The 17243-nt window shown below is 46.2% G+C and overlaps 2 protein-coding genes across 5 annotated transcripts; both read right to left on the minus strand.

The window, feature by feature from the left end:
* Positions 1-8: 8 nt before the first annotated feature.
* Positions 9-3726, minus strand: serpinf2b (serpin peptidase inhibitor, clade F (alpha-2 antiplasmin, pigment epithelium derived factor), member 2b). 4 transcript variants are annotated; one of them, XM_037471133.2, is made up of 9 exons: positions 3578-3726; positions 2818-2886; positions 2636-2710; positions 2260-2521; positions 1961-2104; positions 1672-1860; positions 1410-1552; positions 1086-1290; positions 9-977 (listed from the first exon to the last, which is right to left on the minus strand). In XM_037471133.2, the coding sequence occupies exons 2-9, from the start codon at positions 2869-2871 to the stop codon at positions 631-633; spliced, it is 1419 nt and encodes a 472-aa protein (XP_037327030.2). In that variant the 5' UTR covers positions 2872-2886; positions 3578-3726; the 3' UTR covers positions 9-630. The 4 variants fall into 4 exon arrangements, with proteins under 4 accessions (XP_037327030.2, XP_037327001.2, XP_037327021.2 ...); XM_037471104.2 differs by having other exon boundaries at positions 2818-2911; positions 3578-3723; XM_037471124.2 differs by having other exon boundaries at positions 3446-3578.
* Positions 3727-4181: 455 nt separating this feature from the next.
* Positions 4182-16877, minus strand: wdr81 (WD repeat domain 81). The gene is made up of 12 exons (XM_037464845.2): positions 16618-16877; positions 15401-15836; positions 11166-14725; positions 10975-11082; positions 10681-10880; positions 10376-10557; positions 10006-10171; positions 9578-9743; positions 8645-9484; positions 8175-8320; positions 7875-8057; positions 4182-5517 (listed from the first exon to the last, which is right to left on the minus strand). Exons 2-12 carry the CDS (start codon positions 15760-15762, stop codon positions 5191-5193), a joined length of 6240 nt encoding a protein of 2079 aa, XP_037320742.2. The 5' UTR covers positions 15763-15836; positions 16618-16877; the 3' UTR covers positions 4182-5190.
* Positions 16878-17243: the final 366 nt, after the last annotated feature.

The raw sequence follows: 17243 nt of genomic DNA on the forward strand, positions 1-17243 counted from the left end.
CTATGGCACCCCTTTAAACAATAACTTGTTTAATCAAAGAGAAAAATGGTAGGGCGGGATCTCCAAATACAAGATAATTTCATGCAAAAGAACTGACATTTTGATTTTTTAAAATGCCAATACCTCGTTGCAAATGTTCTCCGTTTCATTATTTCCAAGTTTTGCTAATGCATCAGTTTACATTCAAGACAACAATAAACCCACGTCATAACCGTGGCATGTTACCATTCAAACAATTCCTTGACATTACTTGTTTTTAAATCAACCTCGTACAAAATATGCAATAATGCTGTGACACTCGATTTACAGATTGATTCCTTAAAACTTTAAAGGGCAGTTAATTAATGGTTTAGGGAGTTTACACTATGTGTGTAAACCTTTTCTCGTATTTAACTCGTATTTGCTCACCAAGGACTTGGTATTGAATGCACCAAAACCGCTAAAACATTTGGTTTCTACATAGAATGCAGAGTACCTTACACCGTGAATTCATCAATGAGCATAGACACACATGAAGCATCTGTTTTTACACACACATTAGATTCAGTTTATTCATATTGTACATTTAATCTACACAATCATGATAAATCTTGTTCTGGTTTTACCCTGGGACAGCAGTGTAAGTAGTCCTTACTTAGGTGCGCCTCTAGATGAGCCAACATGATTTTTGTCAACCTGGAATCCCACTAAATCTTTTCCAACTTGTCTCTTGAAAATAGGAGCACCGGGATTTGGGTTGTTAATGACACCCATGAAAATGGGCACTTGAGTTGTATCGTCCATGACGGCAAAGAAGAAAGGTTTGCTGAGGTGGAAAACAGGGTTCGATGCCCGGGAGATGACTACAGTGGTGGCTGCAGCAGCCTCTGCACCCTCCTCGTTTATCTCCATAATGGACTTGTGCATCACACTGGAAACCAGCAGGGGGCCATCTGCCATGTCAGCCAAGTTGGGACTGGAAAACATATCGCCGAGGCCTAACAAAGAGAACAGAGGATAGGTTAAATAAAACCAAAAATGCCATTGAACCATAAGAATTCGCCTGTCTGTTGAAAATGAATACACTAGACCTGACAACCTCTTACCCAATTTAGTAAAGACATCCTTTAGTTCTTGAGCATACGCCAGTTTGAATTTGGGCACTTTAACTTGAACAGCTCTCTCCTTGGGCAGACGATGATACAAGGCCGAGATATTCAGCTTTGAGGAAAGTGAAGACACATTCACCTGGCCGGACATGGGCATCACTACCAACAAGCTCATTGACTTCAGGAACGGGAAAGACGCTACCTGCACATGAAGTATAAATATAGGTTATGTTAGGCATAAATGTTTCTTTGCCATCTGCGTGTAAAGATTTATATTTTGGGATGAAACTTGGGATGAAACTGTAGAAAACTGTATTTTACCAGAGCCTCCAGTTCATTATCCATAAAAAAACTCAAGGGGTGTTTGGCATCTTCCATCACTTCAACATCAACCATGTGCTCGTTGTCAAGGTAGAACACACCTTTAGAGGTGAAGCGCGGGTCAAATCGAGCCGTCCACTCTCCTGTGCGTATCACGAAAAACGGAAGGAAAGGGACGTCTTATAACCGTTGAGAGACTCCATTGGTTATGTCCACTGGCATTTTAAGAAATGACAATTCTCAATTTTCGGTGACATTTTACCTTTGAAGTGGACAGCGTTGATGAGCATGAGGAGCAGATTTGGTGGTAAAGCCGGCAGGAAGTCGGTTATCTTTCCGCTTGTTGCATTCTCTACCCAGTCGTTTATCTGCTTCAGGCTCTCCAAAACTGCTGGTTCCGAGTCATACAACCTCTTGGATTCATCGATGAAGCTTTGCTTTGGCTTGAACCCTAAAACACATTATACATGATATTATGTTATGTTATGTTACCTACAAACAGCAGCTGTGTTGTGTTGTGGGATGGTACGAAGCTATTTCTAAGAAGTAACCTTGACGCAGGAAGATGCGTGTGGCAATTTGCAATTCATTGTCTCTGAGCTGCGCTAAGACATTGTGCAGAGACTGATGGTAGCAGGGAAGAGTGTTTTCATTTAGGTGATGCATCAGCAGCTCCTCCGTCTCATTTACTGCGCCTGGAGAAGAAAAGGAAAGGGGCCGATATTTAGATCAGAAGGGGGACGGTCTCCTGACGACTTGAAACACAATTCATCACACGCAGTAAGTGCGCGTGTGAAGGGATGTTTCGGGTCCGGTGCGTCATGTGGATGCTGCGGGAGGACATTCCTACCCAAAGCCAGTTGAGAGAGCGCTAACGATATGCTCAGAGGAGATATGATGACGTTTGGCTGCTCTGGCGTGGTCTCTAGGTTCTGCAGCAGCTGCACGCCCAGTCTCTGGACGGCTGCAGCGATGGCCTGCCTGGACTGTAGGCTCTGTCCAAGGGACGGACAACTGTCCTCATGTGCTCCCTCCGATGAGCTGCCATCAAGTAGAGGTGCTTCTGTGGTGTCCGCGTTACTCGGTTGTGCTGCGCTTCCATTTTCTACTTTCTGAGAGCAGGAAAAGTACAGCGTGTTAAAGCATGTGTCGGTGTCAACTTTGAAGTGATCAGAGGAAAATAAAAAAGAGTTCAAACTGTTTTTGGTTTTTCGTGTGTCTCTAACCTCTGTTGGGTGACTGGGCATCAAGGGGATAAGAGGCACCAAAGGGATTGAATCGTTTTCTGCCAATTCAGCATTCTGTTGAGAAGGAAGCGAGCGTACAACAACAATTTATACAACCGTTAGGCAATCAACACAGATTATGATCATGTAGCGAGTTCTTCAGAATGAATGCAATGTCCTACAGTGACTCCCTGGCTGCAGAGGCTGATCAACAGGAGTGTCAGACGAAGGTCCATGTCCTTACAATGTAACTGTGAGAGAGAGAAATCACGTTGGCTGAAAAAAGCACACGGCCAGGTCATTTTTAAGAAAAACCAAACACATATACGGTTCATATTGAATCCTCTTGAACACACCACTGCTACCTTTTGCCTTTCTTAGCTCAACTGTAAGCAGGTTTTTGACACTTTAACTCGGTATCCGTATCTATTATGAAACAAACCCGGATCATCTGTACATATACCGGGAGAAGCAACACCAAAGATTTGTCTGGACCCTGCACCAAGATGTTTCCAACCAAACCCCAATTGGCATAATTATTGTTTGGTAAAAGTCAGTGATAGGCTTTACACTTTGTGGGAAGAGACATTTCGAGAATTGATGCATTGTGGCATTCAAATCCACGTTACATCTCTAAATGTAGAACAATAAATGAGTCAAAAGCATTAAGGGCTGTTTCACCATAACCCGCTTCGCACGCATTAAAACCCACAAAGAGAGCTGAGTAATATTAAACATATTCCAAACGAGTCATCAAAGGCACAATACTATCACAACACCGTCTTTTTTTTGCAATAAGTTTGATCTTACCTTAAATTTAAATTAGAAAAAATAAATGTGCACCCTTGTCCAAAAAAGGAGCGACTAAGTGACTGCGGATGGCAGGATTCCTGAGAGTCAAAGATTGGCTCTTGCCCAACAAACAGTTAAACATCAACTTACATTGATTGGGACCTCATTTAGGCCTCTATTTGTTTGTAAATGTAGCTACTGAGACCCTTCCAGGGCCAAATAGTGAAGATCAAGATGCTTAGCCAGTTTCCATTTCAACAGACAGATGACCATAGCGGGACCATTTAATCTCGGAGCGAATACACGTCAGATTAGTTGCAAAAGTGTGGCCAACGTTGCCGACACTGCGTGGGCAAACAAATATAGCTCGCTGACACCACAGGTACTTTGATGTCAGGGAACACAAGCCCACGCTTCTCAGAACCCCCTGGCTTTGATATATCATTAACTTTACAGAAAATACATAATTGCTTTGCTGAATCTAGTAGCTGATTCTTCTTATCGTGGCAAATAACTATTCAAGAGAGTGACATTTCTTTTTAGGAAATAAATCACTTCCTCTGTGCATTTGGTCACATTTCACCCTTATGAAAAAAAATGATATCTCTTTGATCACATGACAGCAGTCTGCAAACACAGGAGGGAAATTTTGTTCTCTTTTGAGCTTCAGAGCAGTAAGCAAGGCTGGAAGTCAAAATGAATCGAGGGGAATCGCACAAAAGTGAAACACAAACGAAAAACATAGAAGCAATAATTTTATTTGTCCAGTTAATAAATAAGCGTTTTTCCAAGGAAAAAATGTTCAAATAGCTGCAGCTATTGCAACCAATTATCAATATGCAAGTACAAAGCTTCTTTTCAAAAAAATGTTTGTTCTTTTAAGATCATTAAACTTTTACTTTTACAAAAAATACTAAATATCAAAAGGTTAAATATACATGACTGATTATTTGGAGTTCTGGGAAAATAATTAGAAAAGTAGGCAAACTGCACTTTACAACATGAAAGCAATGAAATCATATAAAGGAAGAGCTTTGATTATGTGATGCTAACGTCCTTTGAAGACTCAGATTCATTATGATTTTTGTGAGCGTACAACTATACCGAAATATGCATTAGCATTACACGTGTAAAGAGTAAATTAACATTTGATTACATGATCTCTACATATATATGCAGTTTAATATAAATGACTAAATATAAAACTGTGTATCTTGGCATTGTTGTTTGTGTTAGCTATCATAAACGAGTAAAGTTGTGAGTCTAATAACTGGCATAAGCAGTCAGAGTGGCACCTGCTTAAATACACTCCCAGTGTAACGTTGCTACAGGGTCTGACCGCTAAATCAAGAATTTCCAAACCTGGTTAAAAAAATTGCAACGCAAATTCAAGTAATTCATTAGTGGGTAAAAAATATCCCAAAACTGGGGGAGGATCTGAATGTCACGATTGAGGCCATACTCGTGCAGGAGGATAAAGGCTTTGCATCAGTAAGCCATGACAGTTGACAGCGTCTCCACGGTGACCAGAAGCACCAGGACAGCCGGCTGAGCAGCGGATGTACTTTTATTGTTCATGGCGTACAAATAATCTACTGAGAAACAACTCTTTAGGAAACACGGACGCTAACACAAACAAACAAAAGTGATTTGATCTAAAAAATACTGCATAGTTCAATCAGTGCATTTGAAAGCTCAGACATCTGGGTTCTTCAGGAATAAGACACTTTCAGGGTCAACGAGTGTTTAGCCATTGATCCTCCCTAAGCCAGCAGCCGGATGGCCCCGTTCTCAGAGCCCAGCAGCAGCAGCCTCTTGGTGGGCAGGACCGCCAGGCTGGTCAGAGTGCCACGGAAGTTCTCCGAACTCAGCTTGGTGCTGCTGACGGGACTCAGGGAGATGTCGGCCATGGAGTACACCCCGATCTTGTTGGCCACCGTTCCGGTCACTATCTCAGAACCGTAAAGGTCGAAAGCGTGGATGGGGTCGGACTGCGACTTGTACTGGCGAAGAGGCTTGTGCTCCAGATCTTTCCACACAGCGAGGGTGTGATCAGTGGAGGAGCTGATCACCAAGTTTCCTTCTGCAGCCTGAAAAGTAAAAAAAGAAAAAAAAAAGAAAAGAAAGGAAGTCACTCATTGTTGATGTCAAATCCCAGAAAACGCAGACCTCTTATGTTTGCCAAAATGTATTTTTCAAGATTGTAAAGCAGGCATGCAGTTACAATTTTCCTTGTAAATGCACTGAAATTGTTGTTCCAATACAAAGATTTGTTTTTTAACCAAAGGCAAAATAACTCAAATTCTTTTGACCAGAATAATCCTCAGATCTAATTTTTAGATTTTCCCATGCAGAGTACTTCTATCCATTTCCACTAATTCTATCAATTTCGTATTCATGGTCTACAGTAACTGACTGATTATCAATGCAATTACTAAAATCCTCCGACTAGTAGTGTTCCTGTACCCAAAAGATAAAACAATTTAAACTGTTTATTTACTACAAAATGTATTTAAACATTTTCAATTTGTTTTCCATTTCCCAGACGGATGTGAAAACAGCTCCTGATTGACACACACACACACACACACACACACACACACACACACACAAATTGAGGGGGAAGTCTGAATAATACGAATGTGCCAATGAGAAACCCTGTGGGCTTTCTAATGACTAACCAGTGTCCATATTTGCCTAAACTTGTGCCTTTAAAACTAGAGATACAATCCTTGACCTAATTCGGGGTTAAATAAAGTTTGCTCATCCTTGCTTACTGTTGACAACAGACTTGCCGGGTACAACTTTCACCATCTCTGCACCACTTAGTATCACTACATTGAGTAGTCACTTGGCTGATCCTCTTCTTGAATATTTATCACGCAGGAGTAAAGCCACACCTTCTGAGAGTGGGACGTGGTCATGGAACACAACAAACTTGTTCAACTATTGTTTGGGGACAGTCCTGATTTCATGCAATTGCTGGCATTTTTACACACTATATGGTACTAAATGAAGATTGGATGTACCACGCCTGTTAATGTGCAGGCTGAATGTCCATCCAACAGCAGTATTCATCTAAGTGACTATTGAAAACATTGAAATGAATTGTTTTTATCAGAGGCAGGTGATACGCTTTGGTCGCTAACAGCGATGCCCTTGTACCACCAAGCTCTCCGTCTGCATAAAAACAACTCGCCATCAGGAGGTCGAGGTCACAGGGGTGTAATGTGGCTCACAGAAGTGATGGTGGCGCATGGAGTAGTGTGATGCGCTGGGAGCTGCAAGGTTGGTGGTCTGAATCCCAGCTGCCCCATGTGCCATGCCCAAGTGTTCCTGAGCAAGACACCCAACCCCTAATTGTTCCCGAGGCAAAATGTAACGCATGGGTTATAATGTAAGTCGCTTTGGATAAAAACCTCAGTTAAATGGCATGTAATGTAACACAAGTGATTGACAGGCAGATCCAAAAGTTTCAACCATTCACCACAAATCCACCAAAAGATACAAAGTACACACACTTCTCTCAAATGCTGCCCCATCTTGTTGCTCAAAAGACATTTGGTAAAAGCACATTATACACCAGTTTTAAAGTCTTAAATAAACAAATAATGAAGAGAAAAAATGACATGCATTAGAGTAAAAGCCTACAGGCCTGTTGGATTTGATGTTACAAAGTTCATCCAACCCCCACTTAAACCAGACAACCCTTCTCTCTTTTGGAAATCACACAGTAAGGGAGTCACTATAAAAGAAGGCGTTAACTTCTGTATGGCTACAAGTTAGCCAGTGGGACTACGGCATTCAAGTGACCCACTGAATCCCCCGAGTCCACCAGTCCACTTCTTGAATCAACAACTAAACTGTTAATTCACCACATCGGCCCTTGTTGGAAAGATAAGAAGTGGTGTAACAGAGGTCCACGTAGGTGTGTGGGCGTTATTTGATTGTAGTATCCTCTTCTATAGCAGAAATATCGACTTGTTCCTCCAAAGAATTAGGAAATCACAGATATTTCTGTTTCCCTCGCAACCTAAAAAAAAAATAATTCTAACTTGGACTTTCACCGTTGTTGTTTCCTTTCCTTCCTGTCCTTAGAAGTCCGTTGGGAATCAAACACTATACATTGTCCAAACATTTTTTTTAATGTGCCTTGCCAGGTCGTTGCACATTGACCTTCATCAGTCGGCCCCATTTCTATTTACTGTCTGCCATTCAAATGAAAGACAAAGAAACTCAAATACAAAAAAAAGTATACTTGTTCATTGCATAAATTACTATTGCTGTCAACAGGCACAGCTTCATGGAATCTGTTCAGTATCATCGGTACATAATCTTCCAAAAAGCTGTTCACAGATTGATTGGCCCTTCGTAGACTACTGACAAAGATGTAACCCAGAGGCGGCCCTGTTCAGTTATATGGACGAAGGGGAAAGAAAAAGAGTACCTTCATTTGGAGGATATCTCCCTCGTGGGCCGGCCAGCCCTTTAGAATAAGTCCAGTGCGTGCATCGAGCAGAACGATGAAGCCAGACGAGAAACCTGCAGCCACGGTGCGCCCTGAAGGGCTCACCGCCAGGTAGCGGATGAGCCCGGCACTCACGTTGTTGTATGCCAGACGGAACTCATGCTGGGGAGATACGGGAGGACTTGTCACCGTCAAGTCAGGAATAACTCTGTAGCGAAGAGATCTTACCGCGTTGGACGCGCTGATAAGTGGTGGACGGATTGTGTGGCGGATTGCTACCTGCAGGCCAGGCTTGCGAGGATCGATGAAGCGTAGAATAGAATCCGCACTGCCAAACACCACACTGCAGTGTGGCGCTGGCATGGTGGTGACCGCTGTGATGGGATTCTTTCCGTCCACGGCTTCATACGAGCGGATCTGTTTGCCTGAGGAAAAGAGATTGAGCGTGGTTACACGGAATAAATAGATTATTTCCCCCCCATCTAGCGGGCCACTTGGTAACAGGGCACAGAGAGAAAAAAAGACAAAAAACCCCTTTCTCTCATTTTACTTTTTTACCTGGAAAATATTTTTTAAATGGCCGTATTCTTTCCATATTACATGCGCTACTCCCTGTTTACCCTCCACACCTTCAAGACCGGCCCGCAAAATATTGTCCAACATGAAACTGGTCTGTTAGGCAAAAAGAATTGGGGACCGCTTATTTAAGTCTATGATGTACTAATAATGAGCCTCTTATCGTCTCTTACCTGTGTACTGGTCCCACAGGTGCACCGTTCCGTCGCAGCTGACAACCTCTTGCAAAGCCTCTAGCTGTCCGACGTAGAAGATGGACTTTCGATGGTCGTTGTACGTAACCCGGGGCTCCACCTCCTGCGTTCCATCGCCGTGGTTATAGAGGGGCCACAGCTTCACCGTCTTGTCTTTACTTCCAGAGAGGAAGTAATCCTCTCCAGCCAGCGGGGCCAAACACTTTGTGGTGCCCGAGTGACCCAGGAAGCTCTGCAGTCGTATCTGGTGGAAGTGAAAATGTGGATCCTGCTGGTTGAGGCCAATCTCGTATTGCCAGTAGGCCAGCCAGTTGCCCTGCAGGGAGCGTCCGCTGCGAGGGAGCTCTTGCTTCAGTGCACTGTCCTCTGAAGTAGGGCCCTTCACCCAGGAGTAGGAGGAGGAAGAGACGGAAGCCGTGCCAAAGGACGGAGTGGTGAGGCTGGAGGCGGTGGTGGTGCTGGTGGTGCTGGTGGTGGTGTTGGTGTGGCTGGATCGTCCCCAAGAGTTGGCCAAACCAAGGTTTCGGCTACTGTCATAATCGGTGTCCCGGGACACTTGGATACGGTTTCCTACCAGGTGGCTGCCAAACGTGCCCGACTCAGGGAGGGAGTCTCCCGGCGAGGTGGAGCTAGTCGAGGGTGCAGGGAATGGGTTGCAGCCGATAGGTCTGGCAAAACCAGAGGGGACGTTGGTGGAGGACGGGGCTACCTCCGCCGTGGACGTCTCTGAACTCCCTTGGTGCAAACTCTGGTGGTAGGACTGGGCTAACTGCCAGACCAGCTCGTGGTTGGGAACCAGTTTCCGTATTGCCATGTCCCCTAAAGAAATCATATAAAAAGGATCAGATTATACCACAGAATATTCCGCTTATTTGGAATTTGGAATTAGGAACAAGATGAGATGTGTCCTACCTATGAGGCAGTAGAAGGGGATGTAGGAGGCATGGGCCATCTCAGGGTTGAATACAGTCTGTAGCTCCTCTAACACCGCCAACTCATACGTCACATTTGTCTCTTCAGGGGTGCAGACGTCCACGACTGTGACTTCTCCCACAACTCTACAAGGGGCGCTGTCCAGCTACCTCATAAATGATAAATCACCACATCTGTGAATTCTGTTTTTTAAAGACACTTCTAAATGGTTGGTTGAGACGAGAGCGACCACCCGTCCTCTCATAAATGCATAAACTCTCTTTCCTCTCCCCGTCTGTCACAGTTTGTATTCAATGTTTCTGTATCAACTTTATCTGCCAACGTGCTGGTTGAAAGCGTTCCCGAAAAAACCCCAACATTAGTCAGGTTGTCAGTTTTGATGTGTTTAAGTGTGTGTGTGTGCATACCTGGGCCTGCAGAAAATGCAGCAGAGAGAAAACGGCAAAGAAGCGACGCAGAGTTTCGGCCATATGCTGTTGCACCATCTCCCTCCCGATGCGCAGACAGATGAGAGCCATCAGGCTGAGTGTCTTGAGGCAGACGGCGGTGCGTGTCTGCACCCCGCTGGGGAACCTGAGCACAGCAGAACAGGCACAACCAAGCACAAAGCTAATGACAATGCTATTGCAGCAGTATACTGACTAACGTACAACTCAAAAACTTTAAACATTGCCCATCCACAACTATAAACAGCTGAACACAAGGCAAAAAATAAACATAATATTTTACAGTACTTCTTCCATTGGTATTGTGCATAGTTGAATGCGTGTTATTTACCCCATGCGAGGGGAGGTCAGCAAATCCAGCAGAGGGAGGAGCACATCTTGGTTGATCTTCATTAGCATGTCCATAAGTGTGGTATCGGAGAGAAAGACAATGATCTTCTGCGTAAGGGCAACAGCTCCAAGCAGACTTGCCTCCTTACGCGTGTTAAGACGCTGCGAAGAAGGTGGAGAAACCTGAAAAAAAACAAAACATATTTGTTACCCACCATATAAAAGTCAGCTGGTAAGAATGTCATTAAATAAAAAACGTAATGGGCAGAACAAGGTTTGTACTGTGTTATTGTACATATGGCTTACCAGATATCCTATATAAGGCAGGTACTGGTAAGTTAGCACAGGTTCTCCATAAAGCTGAGCTATGTAGATGAGACACTCTAACACGGGTCCGGCTGTCTGGTCACCAACCACCGGTTTCTTCTCATAAACGCTGCCCATTCCCACACTCTCCTGCCTGCTCTCCTCAGATGCCACGGACACAAACTGATGTTTGTCAAGTCCTACAAGCAGAGAACGCGATGAGGACTAGCAGTCACCCTTACGGCTTTTCTCAGGCAGTTAAACTGGTTTTATGAGCCTTCTGCAATAACATACCAATGTAACAATTTGTGAGCAATCTCAGCAAATTCCTGGCGACGTATCGAGAAGTCACCGTAGGTCCGAGCGTTGCCGAAAGCCACCGGACCGTTTTGCAGACTGTATCTGTGTGCAGAGAAATGATTTAATTAACAAAAAAAGCCATCCGTTTCATACTGTGTCCAGAGAAAACTCCATCATTCCCTCACCTAGAAGAATCTTTTGCTCTTTCTCCCCGGACTCGTCAGATGCATCGTGGTCCTCCTCCTCCTGCTCTCCCACGACGCCTTTCTCAGTCTCTTCCGGTGCCATTCCGTTCACAAAGTGCCCCTGCAGAGTGGCCGTTGTAGCTCCTGAAGCATCAGTGCAGCCAGAGAGCGTTAGTCCCGGGCTGGCAGTGGCAGGGTCCTCCGTCCCCTTTCGACCCCCGTTAGCCCCAGTCACCTCCTCTGTCTCCAGTTCTCCTCCCTCCTCTCCCTCACTTGCCTGTTTCAGGTCCTGGCTGCTGTTGGACGATTTGAGACTGGCTCGGTCCCTCATTGAGTCCCCATCACCCAACGAGAGCTCACTTGTGCTGCTTTTGTCGCTTAGTTTCCCCACGCTCTGAGACTCCTGGTCTTGATCCCTGGCGGCAGAGTTCTGGCTCTGATGTTTCCCAGAAGCCGCCCCTGCTGCACTGTTTACATAGAACCCGTTCTGAAACTCCTCTGCCTCTGACATGAACACTTGGTCATTGAGACTGACGCCAGAGGAGTAATCGACCATCCCAGTGTCCCCCACCCCGCCGACTCCTCCGCTGGCCCCGCTGCCACCTCCCATATTTGCGCTGACCGACCCGGAAGCCGACCGCACCTCGCCACACTGAAAGTCCTCTTCCTCTTCCTCTCTTAGGTTACACGTGCCGTCCCTCAGCCCTTTGCAAGCCTCCCTAGAGCTGGAGAGGCAGCTCTCGAAGCCAGTGAGGACCTGCAGCACATGGGGGAGTAGGCTGGACAAAAAGGCCTGCAGGCCGAGCCTCACTATTAGCTGCAGAATGAAACAGTCTGTGTAGAGATAGAAGCGTCCACGCAGGCAGTGAGGGTTTTCATAAACGGTAACAAGTGGCTTCAGTAAGTACTTGTTCGCATTTCTGGGACCCAGCACTCGAGAGATGGGCTCGAAAAGGTACCAGGCAGCATAAACTGCAGTGGACTCCTCAAGCATGAGGGCCAGAATGAAGGGTAAGAGGATCTCGAGGCCCTCGGCCGTGATGTTCCCCCGCAACAGTGTCTCCAGCTGCTGCCACAGCTGGAAGACAACCTCTCTACCTTGAAGACCGCACGTGGTCTCCATGGTGGCGTGGTAGGAAAAGATAAAACGATGAAGGGGTGCAAAGTAGGGAGGGAAAGGAAAGGGCGAGATGATCGAGTTCAGTAGCTGGCAGGGGTTTGGGGGAGGGAGACCATCCCAGATGGGTTCGTATCTGAAAAGGAGTGGGCGGGGGCAATCTGGTTCTTCTGTTTGTGCCGTTCCAGAGTGCTTCTCAATTAGCAGCAGTGTTTTTAGGGCGTAATGCAATGACAGTGGCACATCGCGCAGGCTGGCCGAGCACAGCTTCATGACAGCCTGGAACCGCTGTCTCAGGGGGGTGCCGGGTTTCAGTCCCCTCAGCTTAGCGGGGTAGAACATCTCGGCGATGACAACGCCGAGGGCCTGCATGTCCCTTTGATAGAGCCGTGTGAGAGAGGGAAGCGATTCAACGGTGACGCCGTCCCTCGTGCAGTCAGGAGGCCCCACTTCGGCGCGCAGACTCTTCACCAGGAAATTGTTCAACCTCTCCAGCTCATCCAAAGGCTGCAGCGGGTTGAAGCCTTCAGGGAGGAGGATCTTCACTTCCTCGGCATTGGTGGCAGACACAGTGCCCTCCGTGTGCTTTCTGTTGGTCGGCCCGCCTCTCTGTAACATGGCACCGCGTAAGCCAGGGCCCGCGCCGCTCGCAAATTCCCCGGAGAACGAACTCGGGGACTGCGACGTGATATGCCCTGTGTGCTCTCCTCCCATCTTTCCTCCTGCCGCACCGACGCCGGGCATTGGCACAGAGCAGGAAGCAGAGCCGGATGAGCCGGCAGACGCTAACGAGTCCAGGGCTTCCATGCCTTGTTCCAGATCTTCATCCCTGTCTACCATGGTCCAGCCACTCGACTCGCACCCGGTTGACTCCGGCACCAGTCCATCCACAGAGTCAGCTACGGTGTCGGTTTGAGGGATGTGTAACGAAGGCACATTGAGAGCAGCAAGGCCAAGGACTGGAGGTTCTGCTGGGGCGTACTGACTTGGAGATTGGCGTGGTGGGTGGGGCTGGTCGAACAGCTGAACTACGCCGTAGGTAGTCAGATTGGTGTGGTTGTCAACCAAGTGCAGGCATACGTTCTTGGCCTTGACAGCTTCTTTACCAGACAGCTTGTAGCCAAATGTGAGATCAATCCAGTGATGCAAGTATTGGGACACGTCTCTGCTCTCCAGGAGGCGCCGATGCACCTCAATAAACTCTTCAGACGACTTGCACCAGGAAGGCACTTCCAGGTCTGGCATGTCGGGGTGGATCGAGCGGAAAATGGAGGGATCTGTGTAGAACTCTGGAATGCACTCATCGGGGGTCCAGCACTGCATGCGCTCCATGCTGGCTGGGTATTCGTTGGGCTCCCACTGGGATCGAACATGGCTGCACAACACCGACTTGGGCGTTTGTCGCGCTTTGTAGACGTAGTAGGTTATGTCTGAGAGAACGTCAGATATGTGATGAGGTACATGGAGATGGTCAGAAGGTCCAGCACCACCGCCACCTCCGGAGCCACCAAGGTCCCCACCTACACCACCTACACCCACCCCATTACCCACTGCAGCGGCCAAAGCCTCTTTGGTCATCTCATATGTGAAGTCCAGCTGCTTATCCCCTTTGTTGAGCCTGAACTTTGACCTCCTCAGGTCTCGGAATTTTCCAAATGGCCCAGTGAAGTCAACCACCCATGGCAGCACTGGGTGATAATTAGGGTCACCTTCACGCCGTCCTGCCAACCTGTTCAGTTCCATCAAGTAGCGGAAGTTACTGACTCGCCCGTGGACCCAGTCCAGAACCAACTTCTTAAGCTCATCAAAGCAGTCTTTGCAAAGTCTTTTGTTCCCTTGGCTCACACATGACTTGCTCCTTGGCAGGACAGGTTTTGGCACTCGTTTGCCTGTAACATCGCTGATTGCATCCCCTTCCGGACCCAGTTCCTCGTAATGGGCTAGGTTGAGCTTGAGACGGCTGCAGAGCTGCTCATCTACAGCTATGTCCATCAGCGAGAGCTCTCCACAAGACAGACCTGACGCATGACATCCCTGCAGGGCTATTAGTACCTGGTACAGAATGAACAACACTTTGGCATGGCTGTTTGCGAGCTTGGCTGGGCTGAAGGAGACAATATCATGGAGTGAATACTGAGTATAGGGTAGAATAACGTAGAGCATCTCTGCTGTCTCCAGCAGACAATCTGCAGGCAGAACGTTGGGACAAGGATGGTCCGGCTGGGACTTTGAAAAGCACAATGAACCGGATGACAAGTTGTTTTCTTTCTCCTTCTCTCTAGCCGGGGAAAGAGATGGTGACATTCTGTCAGCTGAGATGAATGGGGAATTGAAGAGCTTCTGTAATGCCTGACGCACTGCATCTACAGCTGCAATATGCATCTGCTCATTGGCTCCTGAATAGGGTTGCACATGTTTGGAATGAGCGTCACGCCACAGATTCCTGAAAAGGGGAAAAGACAAAAGGCCGATTGATTATAGGTTTACCATCGGAAATATATTCAACTTAATGGTTGCATTTATCATTCACCATTTCAATAATATAAACTTCACACGTGTTAACTTGAACAAGACATTTACGAGACATCCATCATCAGAATTAAATTAACAAAGTTAATAGTTCAATTTCACTTTCTGACCATAGTAACTTCCACAAACTAAAAGCAAAAGTAAACTTCTTTGCGTTATTAAGTGTGCACGATCAAGCGTTCCCGCTACCAGTGAATAAGAAATATTGTCCTAACCATAGAGGGGAGCAATGCAATTGAATAAAGCTCATTTAATATAAAAACAAACCAGATAGAATTTAGAATTTTTAGGTATCCTGAGATTAGGGTTGAAACTTGGGAAAATTTCACCATTACTTTTTTGTCAATCATTTACTATTAAATGTGAGAATTTAGTCAAAAAAACGCACGTGTCATGCCAAATGTCACGTGTGAAATGTCTGGTTGTTCGTGATGCAAAGTACAAAACCTGGAAATTGAAACATTTACAAGCTAATTTTAGTTCTTTGGATGACTGTAATTCACATTTGAATTTGTGTCTGCACAAATGTAAGCAAAGATACATTTTAGAATATAAACAGAATAAAAGAACATCAAAGGGTGTATCCTACCTGACATTATGTTGCGACACATACTGCATGGTTTTGACATAAGACTCTTGTGACGTGAACTCCGTCTGCTGATGGCATGGGTCTCTGGCCAATCTGTAGCCGAGCTTGCTTTTCCTCAGACCCTGAATGCACACTCGTGTCCAGCCAGGGGGCAACTTTGCCTGGGAACACTGAAGGTATGTGCGGATTTCCGGCTCGCTGATACTATCGAAGCGGGCACAGCGCATGAGCCTCATCTCCCTCAGACTGGTCACCCAGCGTGTGGGAACAAGGGCAATGAGCTCCCTGGCACGGGGACCTGGGCCTTGCTGCCGCCGGTCAACCCCCAAGTCCTTCTCGACGGCGTGCATCAGCCAATCCATGGTGAGTTTCTGATGCTTGTTAACAGTCGCAAAGTGTCCTGCTGCATTCACCTTGATGTCTCCCACAAGGATTCCTGAAAGACATTTATGAAGGATGATCTCAAAGTCATCAAGGGCAGAACTCGTAATCCTCTTCGACCAGTCCGTCTATGGAAATAATCGGAGCGCATAAATGAACCATTAGATTAACTTAGACTATCTTACGGTGATTTAACACTGACATTGTGCACAATGCTGCACAATGCTGTGATGACAGATGGCTTTCGACAGGAGGATAGAAGCGGGCTGCTTGTTGCAATAAAAGGAGTGATGTGGGTGATTGCACACCACTTGTGAAAGTCCCTCAAGTTTAGCTCTGCTCACATGACTGCCTCTTGCTTCCCCCCCACGGACACATCCAACGTCATCCCCGAGAGACAACTCTACAACTACGTCAATGGCGAATTAGCCAGTACCTGAATTGAATCGATTTCCTTCACCGGAGTCTGAACTGTTACCATCCAATAAAGTACACAACTAATTATTGTATCCTTCAAACGACACATATCAGTGACTTAGCTAGCGAATGCGAGGCTCTTATGCGTTATACATTTTGAAAAGGCCAAAGTGACTTTGGAGGAAGACGATCTGGATAAGTTAACGTCAGCCCGCTGGCTAGCTTAACGTAACGTTATGAGTTTGACGATACGAGACCTCACGCAAGCTATCAAAAAGCCCTCGTATGGCGTTTGGTTTGTTACCAAAAGCATTGACGTGGAGCTAATAAAGAGTAGCTTTACTGGTAAAATGTAACTCCAATGTTATTACAGGGCAGTGGCATTTAACGGCAGCGTTTCATATTTCGCTTCCTCTTACCGTTTGTAGCAGTTGACAGCTAGCTAGCATTAAGCTAACGGTTCAGCGGCGGTTTCGGGCATCATGAAGTGGGACTAGAGAAACGTTACGAGGCGAGAACAAACAAGCGGGGCGACGTTTAGGTCCACCATGTTTTCCTATGCTTAATGAAGCGTGTTAGCAGACAGACGACAGTCAGTCGGATGCTGTTTTGTTCTGTGCTATTTAGTTGTGGCCATGTTTTTAGAAGAGACACCTCACGTGACACAACACCGGCCCCATCTCATGTGACTCCTGCTGCTGAGGCTGCGAGGCAGCGCCTCTTCTTCTTTGAGGTATAAAGGCAGAACTGCCATCGTCAGTTTTGCATTACTACCATCCTCTGGAGTTGTTCACATGCTCCTGCAGTGTTGGGTCAGTCACATGTTTTTACCAGATGTATTAATTTCATTTTCAAAAGTGTGCTGTGCTGTACCCTGTGATTTAAATATTTCAAACAAAGCTTTTGTCCACAGACCGTGGTCATCTCTGTGTCTTCTTTCAGGGTCTGAGCCATGTCTAGATCTATATTACAGTTACCAGAACCAAACTACCTTTTTCTTTTGAAAAGAAAATAAACAATATGTTCTGACCACTGCCGGTGGTCG

Source organism: Pungitius pungitius, chromosome 3 (assembly GCF_949316345.1).
Source record: "Pungitius pungitius chromosome 3, fPunPun2.1, whole genome shotgun sequence".
In the NCBI taxonomy this organism is placed as follows: Eukaryota; Metazoa; Chordata; class Actinopteri; order Perciformes; family Gasterosteidae; genus Pungitius; species Pungitius pungitius.

Bases quoted from the DNA above. Each gene is read 5' to 3' on its own strand.
- serpinf2b (XM_037471104.2), bottom strand. The intron at 1,553-1,671 runs GTAAAATGTCAC...TGATACGCACAG, and splicing joins CAACGCTGTCCACTTCAAAG to GAGAGTGGACGGCTCGATTT. The intron at 978-1,085 runs GTAAGAGGTTGT...TCTCTTTGTTAG, and splicing joins GGATGTCTTTACTAAATTGG to GCCTCGGCGATATGTTTTCC.
- wdr81 (XM_037464845.2), bottom strand. From the start codon at position 15,762: ATGGATTGGCTGATGCACGCCGTCGAGAAGGACTTGGGGGTTGACCGG. The intron at 9,744-10,005 runs GTATGCACACAC...TTTATGAGGTAG, and splicing joins TGCATTTTCTGCAGGCCCAG to CTGGACAGCGCCCCTTGTAG. The intron at 8,321-8,644 runs GTAAGAGACGAT...TCTTTTCCTCAG, and splicing joins CCTGTGGGACCAGTACACAG to GCAAACAGATCCGCTCGTAT.